This window comes from Aythya ferina (assembly GCF_964211825.1).
Source record: "Aythya ferina genome assembly, chromosome: 2".
In the NCBI taxonomy this organism is placed as follows: Eukaryota; Metazoa; Chordata; class Aves; order Anseriformes; family Anatidae; genus Aythya; species Aythya ferina.
In genome coordinates this window covers 121,919,979-121,935,309 of record NC_140297.1, presented here as the reverse complement: position 1 = coordinate 121,935,309, position 15,331 = coordinate 121,919,979, and the positions used below count along the sequence as shown (strand labels likewise).

General features: G+C 38.3%; 1 protein-coding gene across 4 annotated transcripts in view; it reads left to right on the top strand.

Moving 5' to 3' along the window:
* TOX (thymocyte selection associated high mobility group box) overlaps positions 1-15,331 on the top strand; it is a 220,716-nt gene that overhangs the window by 101,068 nt on the left and 104,317 nt on the right. For all 4 annotated transcript variants that reach the window (XM_084509990.1, XM_084509992.1, XM_084509989.1 and 1 more), the window contains exon 2: positions 10,202-10,267. In XM_084509990.1, the coding sequence (XP_084366116.1) occupies positions 10,202-10,267 (66 nt within the window). The remainder of the gene's footprint in view (positions 1-10,201; positions 10,268-15,331) is intronic.

The following is a 15,331-nucleotide window of genomic DNA, read 5'->3' as shown; positions in this document are numbered from 1 at the left end:
TGTTTTGCTAAACCCTTGCAATTAGTCATTTTTGTTATCACCCTCTCCAGATCTCAATTAGTTGTACCTAATAAGACCTTATCACACTGTGCTAAATAATTTGGTTTACCAGAAATTTTAGCTGATTTGTCCCATTTGTGTTTGGCACATACTTCACCATTTTACGTGTGTTCCTGTACATTTCTGAGATATTGGGCCCTATCTCATCACAAATTTGAATAGGTGCTTGATTTTAAGTAGTCTCACAATCTCATTCCCCTTAATGGGATGATTTTAATGCACATTATGCACAAGTTCAAGTGACCTTCTACATTGGTCTAGAGTACTGAAGTTCTTCTTACCTGATGAAGCCTTTCTTTAAGTTTTTAAAATTACATTTATAAGTATGCTATGGTTTTCCTTACTCTTAAATATGAGGCATAGCAGTATGTAGGCAAGATTTTCTAGTTACCAGACAATTGTTACCTTCAGTTTACTTCTAATGTCCTTCTGCCGTAGGGTTTTCAGAGTAATGGTAGAGTTTTGCTTGTGCTTTTGTTGTTATTGTTGTTGTAGCCCATTTTATTTCTAAGTTTCTGCTGTGTAGAAGCAGATGTACTTTCCCACAGGAACTATATATACACTCCATTCGCTCTATAAATAACATAGTGGGTCAAATTCTGTCCATGGGTCCCTGAACACAGCTCCCACTGTAGTCATGCAAGGGAATGGTTTTGTCCTATTTGTGCAAAACTCATTCGCTAAGGTCTGTGGAGCCTCTCTTCTGGCATACTGCAGCACAGGGGGCTCTGCATGTGGATGTATAAAACCTGACTTTTTCTTTTGTCATCTGTTTGCTTTCTGTAGATCCTTTTTATTAAGCTTTTCTGTGCTTTATTATATAATTCATCATTTGAAATGACAAGACAAAGTTGAATATCAACAAAAAAATGACTCTAGAAACTCGGAATTAAGAAGGGCCCTATTATCTTACTACTGTGGTTTAAACCAGCAGGCAGCTTAATGCCATGCAGCCACTCTCACTCTCTCTGCAAGTGGGATGGGAGAGAGAATCAGAGAGGTAAAAGTGTAAGAGCTCATGGGTTGAGATAAGGACAGTTTATTAAGTAAAGCAAAAGCCACATGCACACAAGCAAAGCCAAACCAGGACTCCATTTGCTGCTTCCCATTGGCAGGCAGGTGTTCAGCCACTTGGGAAGACAAATGCCATCACTCCCACCATCCCCCCCTTCCTCCTTCTTTACTCCAGCCTTTATTGCCAAGCATGATGCCCTATGGTATGAGACATCCCTCTGGCCAGCCTGGGCCAGCTACCCTGGCTGTGTCCTCTCCCAGCTCGTGGTACACGCCCAGCCTCCTCACTGGCAGGGCAGCATGAGGAGCTGGAAAGGCCTTGGCTTTGTGTAGACACTGGTCTGCAACAGCAAAAACATCAGTCTGTTATCAACACCATTTTTTCTCAAAAATCCAAAACACAGCATTGTGTGAGAATCTATGATAAAAATTAACAGCCAAAACTCTGACACTTGCCATTCTACCCGATCCATTTCCTATCCAAATAGCAATGGCAAAATTCCCCTCACCTTCCATGATGCAGGACGAGACCTTGCCAAGAAATTGGCCAGGTGCATTGGGCTTGGAAAATATTATAAGCCTAGCAGGTTAAACAAATTTTCTCAGCTACTGTGGTCAGAAAAAGAAAGGTCTAATCGTAGTTATTCAAACCTTTCCACCTTATCACCTTATTTTCCCAGTGGGTGGCTACATCTATAATTTAGTGTGGATTGAGTAAAATAATAACAAAAGCATTTGCCACTTTGATCTCAGTATGTTTATTTAATGAGTGCTCAATATGCAAGAGATAGTTTAGCATAGGAGTCCAGACTACAGTGCGTTATGTGGTTGGGTTTTATTTTTATTTTACTTTTTTTTTTTTTTTTTTAATTTTATTTAACACCCAAGGTTAAAAGGAGCAAGAACCCAGCTGAGTGAGTTCAGAGTTCATCTCTGCATGCTCACTGTCTTCTATTTAAATGTGCACAAAGGACTAATACAGTACCCGCTCTCCCCTGGGCTGTCTTTGATACGTTCTGCTGTGCCCAGACTCTGCCACTCCTCCTATCAGTCTGATCCTACTTCTATTAGCCCGCTGTGCTCAGCACTGTAACCTCATTCAGCTAGTGCTCTGCATGAAGGCTAACAACTTCAAGGCTCTGTCAGTCATTGACACATGCAGGCTCCAAGCGGGAAGCTAAACACCCCCCTTCACCTCCTCTCCCCTTCCACATTAACCTCTATTAAGTGCAGGAAAAACACAAATGCTGTAGTGCCATCATTCAGGTTTTAACTACCAGTGTATATTTAGATATTCAGTCAGTTTGCCACCTCTGAGAACGTACTCTGGAAACCCTCTGGTTCTTTCTCATTCTCACAACCAGATCAATAAATAGTGAGTTAGCTTGGGGAACACAATGATAGAAGATCTGGGGTAGGTATTTATGGCATAGAGATAAAATTCTGAAAGAAAACTTTGACAGGGCTGCCTATACTTTTTGAAATGATAGTGTGTCTTATAAATGGAAAATGAGACAAAAATGGTCTAATTTTAGGAGAATCAAGCAGAGTATTTTCAAATCATCTCCACTTTGAAAGGCAGACTGTAGAAAAGACACAGTGCAGTGCTAGTCTGCTATCAAGCTTTGATCCAAGCACTGAATCCTACGTGTATCAAAGTCCTTTGGGTGCTTAGGGCAGAGAGAGTTTTGTCACTGTTGATGTTTTTCCTAAGTACAGACGTCTGACAGCCTTTCTCTGAGACGCAGCACCCTCGCTTCCAGCCCTGTGGCACACTGCCCATGCCCACCCAACTCACGGCTCACTCCCACTCCCCAGGGAGCCATCGAGATGGGGACAGATTCCTTCCCACCTCCACCTGGGAGCAGAAAGCACCTGCTCTCATTTTAGCTCTCTGAAGCTTTGTCTAAACAGGGCCTACAGTCATGTCTTTAATCTTTCATGAAGGGCAGATGCTCCTGGCAGATGACACTTCCCATACAATAAAAAAGTAAGTGACGTGTCTGAGGCAACAGGGTGCCTGTCCTTTCACAAGAGTAACAGGAGTACGGGTGACAATATGTCTAACCCACGCATCACCATACTTGGATTAATTAAACATATCATTCCCCACATTCTTGGTTTAGACTGTTTGGGTAAAATGTAAGAAAATGAAAATGTAGGATTTATAAATCATTTTCCTAATACTTTACTCTTGAAAACCTGTTACAGAATTAAAGTGAATAAAAATAACAATCCTGAGATATGCCATCTCCTCTCTAATGCTTGGCATTCCTAGCTTTCCATGACCTGGAGGACCCTTAGTGTTCCAGGTGGGACAGGACTTCTCCATGATGTGCCAGTCTGCAGTAATCACATGCCTTGGGCCATACAGGAACATCCAGCTCTGTGAATTCAATTTCTTTTTGCAATGGTCCTCCATTCAGGCATTCTCACGCGATGTCATAGTCCTCCAGTAATCTTCACTTTTGAAAAACAGTCCTGGAAGGAGGAAAGGAAGACAGCAGAGCAGACACAATCAAAGTCGATAGTACTAGATTGTTTTTTGACAATTTTCCCGTGATAGTCCTTCAGCGAGGTGTCAGGCTCCTTTCCCAGAAAGGGTGCCTGTCTGGAATGCATTACTGCAACCTGTCTTGGGCAAATTTAAACATGCATTCAGTTCAGAATACAAAATGGAGTTCAGGAGACAAAATGGAGTTTCAATTTCATACGGGCATGCTGTTCTCCCAAACTGTATCAAGAAAGGGGTTTTCCATCATGCAGTATTGTTTACAGAACATAACTGTTTTTACCTTTAATAGTTGCCATAACAAGATCAACTGTTTCTTTAGCATAGCCATTTAATGATTTATATTGGATCCCATCATTATTTTAGTCTCTTTTCAGGAGCTCTTAGTAAAATAAAACGTCATTCTGTCACTGAGCAACCTGACACAATGTCCACTCTTGGCATTCGGTTTAAAATGAACGAAATTGCCTAGTTTTAAAGCTTTTTTGGGATTAGTGGTTTTTAGATAATGTAAGTTATAAATGGTATCTATAACCTGTAAGCACTAAAATCACTAAATCACTAGAAATGAATAATCTTTTTCTACAGTGTACTTCCAACATTTTTGTAAAATAAAATACAGTATTGTAGCTCTGACAGAGCAAGGGAAGCTACAGTTAGAGGGTATAGCTGAAGTTTACAATAAAATATAGCTTCCAGTTCCAATCTAAAGTAGAAGACATTTGTAGTCAGATTGTGATTATTAACACAGCAACATCCTTTGAAGAAATTGAGTAGTCTAGTCCAAGTGGCTTTACACAGCAAATGAACCTTTAAAATACAACAGCTTTCACCAATTCTATGATTTCTCCCCTTGCTGCTTCTCCTTTAATCTTTCCATTTCAGGATCTCTCCATTGAGATGCACTTGTACAAAAAATAATGTCCCACGCTGCTCCCCCCAACCCATCCCCAAGCTTGTTTTGGCTTCAAAAACCGTATGTGCTAGTGTTCATCATGCTTCCCTGCCTACATCGCAGTTGGACAAGATATAGTACTATAACATTGTGATGCTTTTTGGTGTAACTAGGAGAAGCTCAGGTCAGCATCAGTTCAAGGATCCATGTCCTTGATATTTTTTTCTCTTCTCTTGGCTACTTTAACTATGCCTGCAGAATGTAGGGCAGATATATGTACGTATACAAAGAGAAAGCAAATATGCAATTCCCTCAGAAGACAAAAGCTGTGAATGAAAAAGAAGCAAAATAAATACTCACTTCTCCCAACAACAGTAAAGAAGTTTGTGGTTGCAAGAAGCCAGAGAGAAAAAGACAGGTGAAAATCCACTCTCCTTGTAATCCAGATAGCACATATAACCCTGGCAATGAAGATAGTTACCTGGCACAGAAAAAGGTAGCCTGTGGGGACAACAGGATACCTAGTTGGGCTGGAAGCCCATGCCAAACCTGTGCATCCCTGTGGCTATTGTCAGCTCAACTAGGTACATGACATTAGTGCAGGTATACCTATGTATTTATAATCACAGTATATGCACATACAGGTAGCAGTAAAGATACATGTTCTGCTTCCAGCTATTGTCTTTGGCTTTCAGCCCCTTCCATTTTTTTTCTGCCCTGTCTTCCTTTTTTGTCTTCCAAATTCCTCTGTATATGTAGGCTATGATGAAGATTCTTTAAATTGGTATCAACATGAGTAATTTTGTTCTCTATTTTTGTGCAGCCTTGTTGTAGTGTCTGTGTGACATAATCACATATAAACAAAGAATGAAAAATACAGAAATGCTGAACGATTTGTCTGCCACATAAGTGGAAAAGTGAAAGCAGGCTTCATGGCCATTGCTACATCCTACAACTAATGCTATGACACACTAATGGGAAAGTAAAGCCACCTTTGGATCCTTTGGTAAAACCATGCCTGATAAAACAGCCTTAGCACTCTGGACATTTGTTGAACTCTGTCATAATTCTTGCATCAGTAGCAGTCAAGCATGTTTATGTATGTTCCTAACTTATATGAGTAAATTGCATTTTATAACAGTGCTTGAATATTTTGTGCATGCTTTTGCTTGCTGAATGTTGTAACTTGTCTTAAAAAGGATTATTCTACAGGAGATTCTAACTGGCAATGCCACAGTGTTGCCTGAATGTTTTATTTATAATAATAATTTAAATAAAGAATATGACGCAATTCTGAATATAAACGGCTCCAAGATATATATTGTTTCATATTACAATGCAGTCATATTCTTAGTTTGCTCTCACCCAAACTTCTCATGCAGTTACACTTTAATATGAAAAGAAATGTTGTCAAGAGTAGTTATTATCACACATCAGAATATTGTATTAGCATTCACTTTTAATAGATTAAAATGAAAGATTTTGAAGTCTGCCCTTAATGATACTGAAGGATCTTGGAGACACATTGGGAAAGCTTTAGATGAAATGTCACATGATATATATATACATCATACATAGGTTCAAAAAAGACAGTTCATTTAACTGCCTTCCTTTGTGTTTCATCTGTTGTGTGTGGGTGAATCATCCACAGGTTAAGTGATGCTTGTGCAATTTGTTTGCTTAAAATCAAGCACAGTGAATGGTGGGGAAGTTTAGGAAATACAAGGTTCTTGTAGACCTGGGATGATGAGTAAAATAAGACAATTTTGGAGGCACAGAGTGTAACCTGGAAGAATAAAATGTGGTTGAAGACATCTTTGGGTCATATCTGCTGATCTGTTGACTTGCTGTCTACCTGGATAAGCTGCTTGAACTGCTGTTGAATAAGACTATACAGAGCTGAATACCAACCACGTAGACCTCTCATGAGTTATAAAAAGGTGAAATAATTTAATATTGGAAAGAGTATTCATTTCTGATGTTTAGGGACCTGTTTTGGAAGCTTCTGATACACCTTGGGCAAGTAAATTGTAGGACTTTCCAGATGATCATGCTGTTGGCATTTTTTTCAGAGTTTATTGTTTCAGTGGGGACTAGTCATATTTCTTGGGAGGAGAGAAGGGAGCATGGATACCGTGCACTGCATCAGTGTCTCTGAACTTCTCTTGTGTCTCTTCTGTCATTGAAGGCTTGCGTACCTTTTTTTTTTTTTTTCCCCACTGGGGTGGGGTGTATGGGTCATCTGTATTCCACACTTCTTTGGAAGAGATGATGAATAAACAATTCAGCATTGAAGTGAACTTTTTTTTTTTTTTTTTTTTTTTTTTCAGCTTTGGTTTACATAAATCATAATTTCCCTATTTTATAAACATTTTAGTAAACATTGAGAATTTACAGGAGGTGTCTCCTGAACACCTGCTGTAGAAAGCATATGTGTATATGCTTTGTCATTCAAGTTTACAGTTGGCTTGCATGCTCATGTTTGATGTCTTAAGGACCACCAAGGAGCCATGCACCACACTGCACTAGTCTGAGGGCAGATAATAATTTATATAACTGTACATGTAGTATAAGTACTAACATGACAACAGTGTTAGTGTTAGCTAATACGTTACAGCCCGCATCCTGCAAATATAAACACTACAGAAAATACATATTCCATCAAATCTTATTGAACTGTGCAACCTATTACAAAGTTTTGCACATACTTCTAAGAAACAAAAGCTAAATATTGCAGTGACTTAACTCAATGTTTGAATATTGAAGAAATTAAGTAATGAACCAAAAAGCTGCTGGGTATTATTATATATTAAAAAATCACTCGGATTTTACAGACATTATGCATCAATATATTTTTCTGAGAATTTACCCTAACAAATTGATCTGAAATGTTGTAGAAGGTCATTTCTTGTTTAAGGTCAAGCCAAAAGGTCAGGAAGTTTAACTGTAGGTACAGATTTTGTCTTTCACTTTCATTGGTACATGCTTACTAAGTCCAAAGACCATAGTAGAACTGAATAACTTCAGAGCTAAATAAAGGGCCACAGGCAAAGAAATGAAAGGCAGAGATCCAAGATTGACCAAGATTGCACTTGTGCTTGTAGTAGCAAGACACTGATCAAGTAGGAAGCTGATCTCAGAACAACACACTGAATGATGAAAACTTCCAAGATTCGTGTAAAAATGGCATTAGGTAAATTTTTCTGTGAAAGCAGCTTTGGTGATTGTAAGCTTGGGAGCAAGGACAGCTGACCAAACATCCAAAACAAGGAAATCCCTGAAAAATTAGTATGCTTTAGTAAGATTCTTTTCTCAAATCACAGGCTCGGGTGTTACAGAAGGCAAAATAAATTGAAACAACCCTGGACTGCATCTAGCCAATATGCAGTGAAGGAAAGAAATTTATTCATGTTCATTGCAGCTAAGCATATGCAACATCGTATTTGAATTATAGCAATGTTTGTTGTGCAGTGTAGCAAGTACATGACTATAATGAGGGAAATTCAAAATGTGAGTCTTCAGAAATCATGGTCTCCAGGGCAGATAGGACTGCCATAACTAGCCAACTTAACTACACTGTCCAAAGGATTTCTAATATATGTGATGTTGGAATGTATCTTTTCTGAAAAAAATATCTAATTTTATTTTAAAATCTAAAAGAAATGATGATTTTGTTGTTGATAAAATGATTAATTACCTTCTTTTTACAAGTAGGAATTTGTACCTTATTTCAGATCTGAATTTCTGTAACTTCCATTTCTCAATGCTAGATCTCATTATACCACTGTCAGGAAGGCTGACATCTTGCTATAAGATATCTTTCTGGGGTGTAAGTACCAATCGCAGTGATCAAAACACCTTTCAGCCTTTTGTCTGACAAGCAGAGTATGTTGAGCTCCCGTAGACCTAACACTGGGGCACTTGGTTTCCAAACGCAGGAAGTGAAATGTCTCTTCAGAATTTCATCTTTCAATTTGAGTAGAAGAAACAAAGCATTGACCTTTTTCCATCATTCAAACAATCCAAACACTAAAAAATGCTCTCCTAAATTCCACCCTGAATTTGAATAAATAATAACATTCTTGAGAAAGCTGAAAGAAACGGTAGGTGTAAACAAGAAATAATGAATTTACTAAAAGATCATCACTCCCTATCTTTAAGGCCTATTCCAACTATCTTTGTTCCATCAAACTTTGGAAATACTGTACTTCCTATGGCAGATATGAGCCTGTAATCCTTTTCCTCACATGAAAATAGGGATTCTGACAGATAGGCTGTGACTATTAAATAACTCTGGCCAGGAAGGGCAGACCAGCAGCTGCTGTGCCAGGAGCTGGCACTTGTTCACTTTTACCGCTGCTGTTACAAGGCTTGTAGCCTCTGGCAGAAGAAGAGGACGAACAGCTGGAAGCTGAAACCTTTTCAGCTGCCTCAGCAAAAAATGCTATCTGCCAAAGCCACACTTTGACTTTGCCATCTTGGTGTAGCTGAATATACTGCACGTTGAAGGTAGCATATCCTGAGAAGCTCAGCGTGGATTGAGAAGTGTCCACAGGAATTTCACTGCCACCTTCCGTAGGAGTAAAGCAAGCTCAGTCGGTGTTGGGGATTTTTTAAAAATGCTTCTGCGTCATCAAAATGATGGCTCGTTTCCAAAATATGTCACTCTAAGCATTCACAGAAGGGGTCAGGTGAAAGTTATTTCAAACAGACCTCGTAACAGCTGGATATTTGTGGTTGATGGCTGAGGATGGGGATTCCTGCTGTTGTTCATTTCTACTTGAAAGGTTTGAAAAGATTTCCCCTACCTGCTGAACGGGCACTGGCACTATAGTTACCCTGTTGGCACTGCTACTTGAGTGAGTCTGATGGAAGTTCTGTGGGGACATTTTCCAGATTACATAAGAAACCATGAGTTTTATACTTCTTTGTATTGATACAGGATAAGGCTTCAATTCTGACAGTTTTTCTCCATCTAGACCCTCAGTTTTTAATCAAATCCTTTCTATCACATTTCTGTTATTTCTTAACTGTGGTTGAGGGGAGAAAAAGAACCAGAAATTGCTTTGTATACATTTCCAAGAATGGTGTTTTTCATTTGTTGAAGGGTATTTTTGCAGTTCTGATTATGAAAGTTTATTTTATTCACACATCAAGCAAACTATCCTTTTAAGCCATACAGTCAGGAGGTATACTATTTCATACATTCAGATGTCTGAAAGCTGTCTGGAAATATATTTGCTAGTTTCTGATATGGGAACATTTCAATGGGAGGGGGTTTAATTTGTTTTGACATTTCAACTCTTGTTCTGCTCAAAAGCTAAAGTTGGAATCCATTAAGATACATTTTAGTGCAGTTTCTATTCTCATCTTCCTTTTCTCAGTAACTGTGCAATTCACTTAGTACTTCATTACAACCAACAGCAATATGTATACATGGTGCACAAAATGAGCCATTTTGTTTTAAAACAGATTGCAGATGAAAGGAAACCATTCATTTCTTGCTTGCTAGCTGTAATTACTAGAGCGCTAATTACTCCAAATCACTGACATCCAGGGTCAATAAGGATGACAACAGGAACATCAAAGACAAGATGCACACACGCAATTACAAGTCTCTAAAACCAGGCTGTAATATTAGTTTATGGCTACTGTTTTTTTTCAGTCAATGCTGAAAAATATTCAAGTTTGCTGAATGTTTACTATTATTTCCTTTGCAGTTTGACGGTGAGAACATGTATATGAGTATGACAGAGCCAAGCCAGGACTATGTGCCAGCCAGCCAGGTGGGTTAATTAATCTTCTCTGCCTTGTTTCAAATTGTAATTAAACAAATTCAAAGAGTTGCATTGCAAATGAGTGGCACTATCAGTAACTGCTGCAATCAGGAATAATCATAATTTATAAACAAAGCATTTAAGCCTTGTTTCCAGTTAATGAGATAGAGCTGATAAAACACCAGAGTTGGCGTTTGTTGAAAGATACTACCTTGTTTCCTCTCCAGAATGCAAGCAGCTGTTTTGCCAGCATGATCTTTCCTAAACAGTTGTTTTACCTTCAGGAAATAAAGTCTTTACAGGTGCAGGTTATTTGTTTATCTGACTGCAGACAAGTTAATCATTATAAGCTACACATGTCACAAATAGCTTTAATTATCACTCTTAGGCCAGTTGTAGTTGAAGAATTGCATTTTTAACGCTAATCGTATGGCTGAGAAACATTGCCAATGTTACACCATTAGCAACGGGGTTAGGGAAATGATTCAGTCTCATGTAGCTTGCAGCCCAAAAGGTTTAATGTGAAGTGGATTCTTTATGGGTATCTTTTATTCCTTTCCCTTTAGGGGAACCATACACGCTTAATTCTGATATTAGATGCATGTTTCAAAATCATTTCAGAAACACTTCCACTTGAACCCTAAATTGCTATGGCTTTCTAAGATGGAAAGATTTAAATTATTTCTTAAAAATAAGAATTAATTCTGTAGTAGCAAGTGATGTTGATAGCAGTGTGGATAAATTACATTGTGTAACAGAAATTGCCCTGAATAATTGGACTTGTGGTCTAGGTCATGCAATGTCTCAGGCCCAGCAGTGGCTGGTCTAATATACCTCTTTCTGGAAGGACTGGTGGGGTTATATGACTCTTTCTCATTAGGTGGAAAATCAGTTTGCCTGCACAGTAAAAGTGTGTAGATAAGCTGTGTGTAAATTCAGAGTTTAGGAATTCCAATTTTAGCTCTGGAAAGTGACAGTATGTTCAAATCCAAAAGTCCTTATAAAGTAGGGTTCTTCAGATAGTTGTGACAGGCTACCTAATTGTAGCGTGTAGTACGCCAGTACATTTGGGGCCAGGGAAGCTGGAGGCTGTGTGAAATGAGCTACACTGTTCAATCAAAAAGGCTGTTTTCAAAATGTTCCACCATGTTGCTTCCCAGTCTTCTGTTGAAGTTATTGTTGAAATACCTTTAGAGACCAACTATACTTGTATTTAGGATTTGTGTGTGATTGAACTTATTCAGCTAAGAACCCTCGAAGATCCAGAGGTAGTTTAGAACAGAACTGTTTGATTAAAAAATGAAAAATTATATTATTAATTTTTCTCTAACCATTAATCCAAAAACTGTACTGACAAGTTTTAGTATTACTATTAGATTAAAGCAGCCTAGTATCATCTCATTTATGCCTTAAGGGTTTTGAAGTGCAAGGGCTAATTGAATTTGTTTGAAACAGTAGAAATACAAACTCTGTGAATGATTGCTGTTATAAAGCAGCTGCTACCTTTCAGAGAATCATTATGTCTGTCTTAAATAGTTTTGAATAAAGAATTGCAAATCCACATTATACATCAGAATTATTTTTCTTCTGTTGATATTTTTGTACTGTGTATGCCTGTAGTTTAAATAATTTAAATGGCACATTGAAAAATTAAGAGTATAAGTTTTAATCTTTTATGCAGTTTCTACATGTGCTAACAAGGCCCAAATCCTTAGAGATATTTATGCATCTAACACTAACTTATTTCAATGGAAGTAAGGTGCTTAAACTACCTCTAAAGATCCAGGGCTAGAATTTTAAGTGCAAATTATTTTGTCTTCAAGGAAAAAATCTATCAGTTGTGACATTTCCAAATTCAAAGATGACAGAAAACTCTGATTAGTTACTAAGGAGTAGAACTAATAATGGGCTTATATAGTTATAAACTCACTATGGCAAAGCCTAGCTTTTGGGTGTCCAGCTCCCGGGTAGAATTCAAACCACAGATGTAGGTGTCTGAACTCTCTGTCCTTTGCTGGGGATCCATACAGCAACAGCTTCCATGACAGCCAGGCATAGTATTTGTTACAAGCATACTCCAGTCAAATAGCGTCCTATGCCTGTTTGAAGGAAGCCATCAGCCTTCAGCTGTTGCACCCTCCTTTCTTTCCCTTACAGTGGTTCTCTCTTGATGCTGCAGTAGTCTTACACTGTTGCAGTGTTCTTGTTTGTTTTTTAAGGGAATATATGTGAAAGCCTGTAATAGTAACTTAAATAAATAATAGTAACTTAAAATAGTAACTTTAACTTTTAAAAAAATAGTAACTTAAATAATTCTTTTTAAAGGGGACCAAAAAAAATGCATCATTCTAGGAGCAGGAAATGGAGTGGATGTAGGGAATCCTGCCTCTCTTGTCTAGGCAAGATATTTGGACTGTGTAAGAAACCTTCCTGAACCTCTTCCTAATATACATAGTATATCTATAGTATATCTATGGTATATCATAGTATATCTGCTAGTAATTCCCTGAAGGAACTGAGAAATTCTCCATTGACTGTACTGAGTAAGGTCTTTACTAGCTGTAATGTGGTGCACTTCCTATCTCAGATGAAAACATTTAGTGGTCACCCAGATTTGGTGAACTAACATTTCAACAGTCATTCTGCTGTTAAATCCAGATTATTTTGCAGGAATAAGGTATTCACTGCCATGAAAATAAAGCATGCAAGATCGCATAGATTACAGGAGAGGGAGAAGAAGAAAGGATGTAACTGTACATTCTGGTCCCTGTTTTCAGGACTGTTTGTTCATTTTCCACTCACTGTTACTGGATGATAAAAAAAAGAAAAAAGTCCTGTAAGAAGAGATGAAAAAAATTCTCTTCCAGATAAAACTCTAGTCACTAAATCCATAGAGTTTTCTGCTTCCATTTTCCATTTGTGCTCATGAGCCTTCCAGTCACGTTATTCAGGGAGAAGACTGCAAGCTCCCTCCTATCCCCAGCAGCTCAGCTATTCCCCTGTGAGGTCAGAGATGAGAGTTTGAATCCCGTCAGAATGAGGAATGAATTAAATTCTCCACTTCCCTCAATGGATGCACATCTGTTAACGAAAGTGGGAATCCCACATGTTAGGAGAGGCATGGCCCTATCAGAACCTTTTATTCAAGCTTGGATCGTGTTGACTTGGGTCAGGTGTGAGCATCATTTTCTAATTCCAGAGTCTTACCCAGCGTATTTTGGAGGTAGGATGGCAGACTTGGTCATGGTGTAGAACACCAGAGACTAAGGGGTTTCCATTAAGCTGTCTTCAGGATTATATGACTATAGAGGCCGGATTTTGGGGGTCCTGGTGCATGTTGACATGCTCACCTCCTTTCTTTGGATCTAATCCTGAGAAGTGAGCTTTGCTTGCTTTGCCTTCTCCTTCTAACTTCCTAGAATCCAGCATTTCAAGAAATATGGGGACTGTAAAATGAAGTGTCTTGCAGAATAAAATAAAATTTAGACATAAGAAATGTTTCAATTGCTCTGAAAAAGCTGAACTTTGCACTTCAGTTCTTTTTGTTTATTGCAAAGTGTTCATACCCAGAAAAACATCACCTTCTATTATTTTAAGGATTTTAATCCATTTATTGCCTTTAGGCTAACATAAATATAAGCTCAGCTATTGGACAGAAAAAATATAGTTTTCTTCCTTTTGCTATATAACATCAAACATCTGCATAGCTTGGTAATCCAAGACAAGTCGCCTCACAGCATCCCTCAACAATTATCATTTCTGTTCAATTTTCAAATCAGTACATGCTTTGGGACTTATAGACTAAGTTGCTAAGTAGCAACATATGGCTCACTACTGTTCCTGTGATGTTGCTGCAAGCAAACAGCATAATTCCATACTTGAAATGATTTTTACAGAAAGCCAGTGCTGGAACTGAGCCAGAAGTGTAAGTATACTGTAAAAATTAATGATATTCTTTTAGGCTGTCCCAAAAGGCTGTTTGGCAATGTTGTCTCTGTGTACATTTTATATATACATGTAAGTACTGTATTTTTGGTTATGATATATGTAGCATAGGACACTGCACTGCAGGCATCTCCTAAATGAGTTATGCCAGCCATATTAGCAAACATACACAGTAAAACTACATGACATTTTCACTACTAATTGCACTTCAATCTAAAAATATTTATCATTTTAAAATAAAACTATGTCAGCTGCTCTGCATTTCAAATTCTTAGAAATATATTGTTTTCTCCCCACACCTATAATTGGAATTTTGAAGATGAATTGTTTTTCATGTAACTTCTCCTCCTGTAATTTGTGGGCCACGTAAAACGCAGAATAAAATTATATTGTTTATTTTACATTTCTTCCTAGTCACAATACAGAATGTAATTCAGGATTTGTTGTACAGAGCCTCGACACTTCTCTAAACCTTCCTGAGGCCTGATAAATGTTAAGACGTAATCCAAAGGGAACGGAGGAGAACTAGCCAGTGATTTGGGGCAGCACCTGCATTGCTCCTGTGGGAAGTTAGGAGATACCTGATGCAGAGGGGAGCATGCTGCTTGCACAGTGAGGATATTTTCCTCCCTCCCAGAAGTGTGACAGGGAGACCTATGTATGATATGTACACACACCCTTTAACAAAGTGGACACCAAGGGTGTCAAAACTGTTTTGTCCTGTACAGCTCCAGGGTAAAATGGGATAGGATGACATCCAACAGATTTTTCATGTTAGTAGGAAAGTAAAGGATTCATCTGACTTTTTTTTGCCAAATGCATTATTGTAGATTTATCCCTAACTTCCTATTTCATGTTTATACCCTAATTTCTTATCAGGTCAGCTATTACTCATGTGAAGTAGGGTTGAGTAAATAAAGTAGGGTATAATAAATGCCCTTTCTTGTTCTGTTGTAGTCCTTTCCAGAAGTTAGGCTAGTATTTCAGGGCACTTCATCCCACTTCTACCAGAAGATCTGGCTCTTCTTGAAAAGCCCTCGAGCTGCAGTCAGCAGAGCATGGCAGGAGTTGTCTGCCTTAGAAAGGATTCAGGAAAAATAGCATTCTTAGATGGTGGACACTACAGCA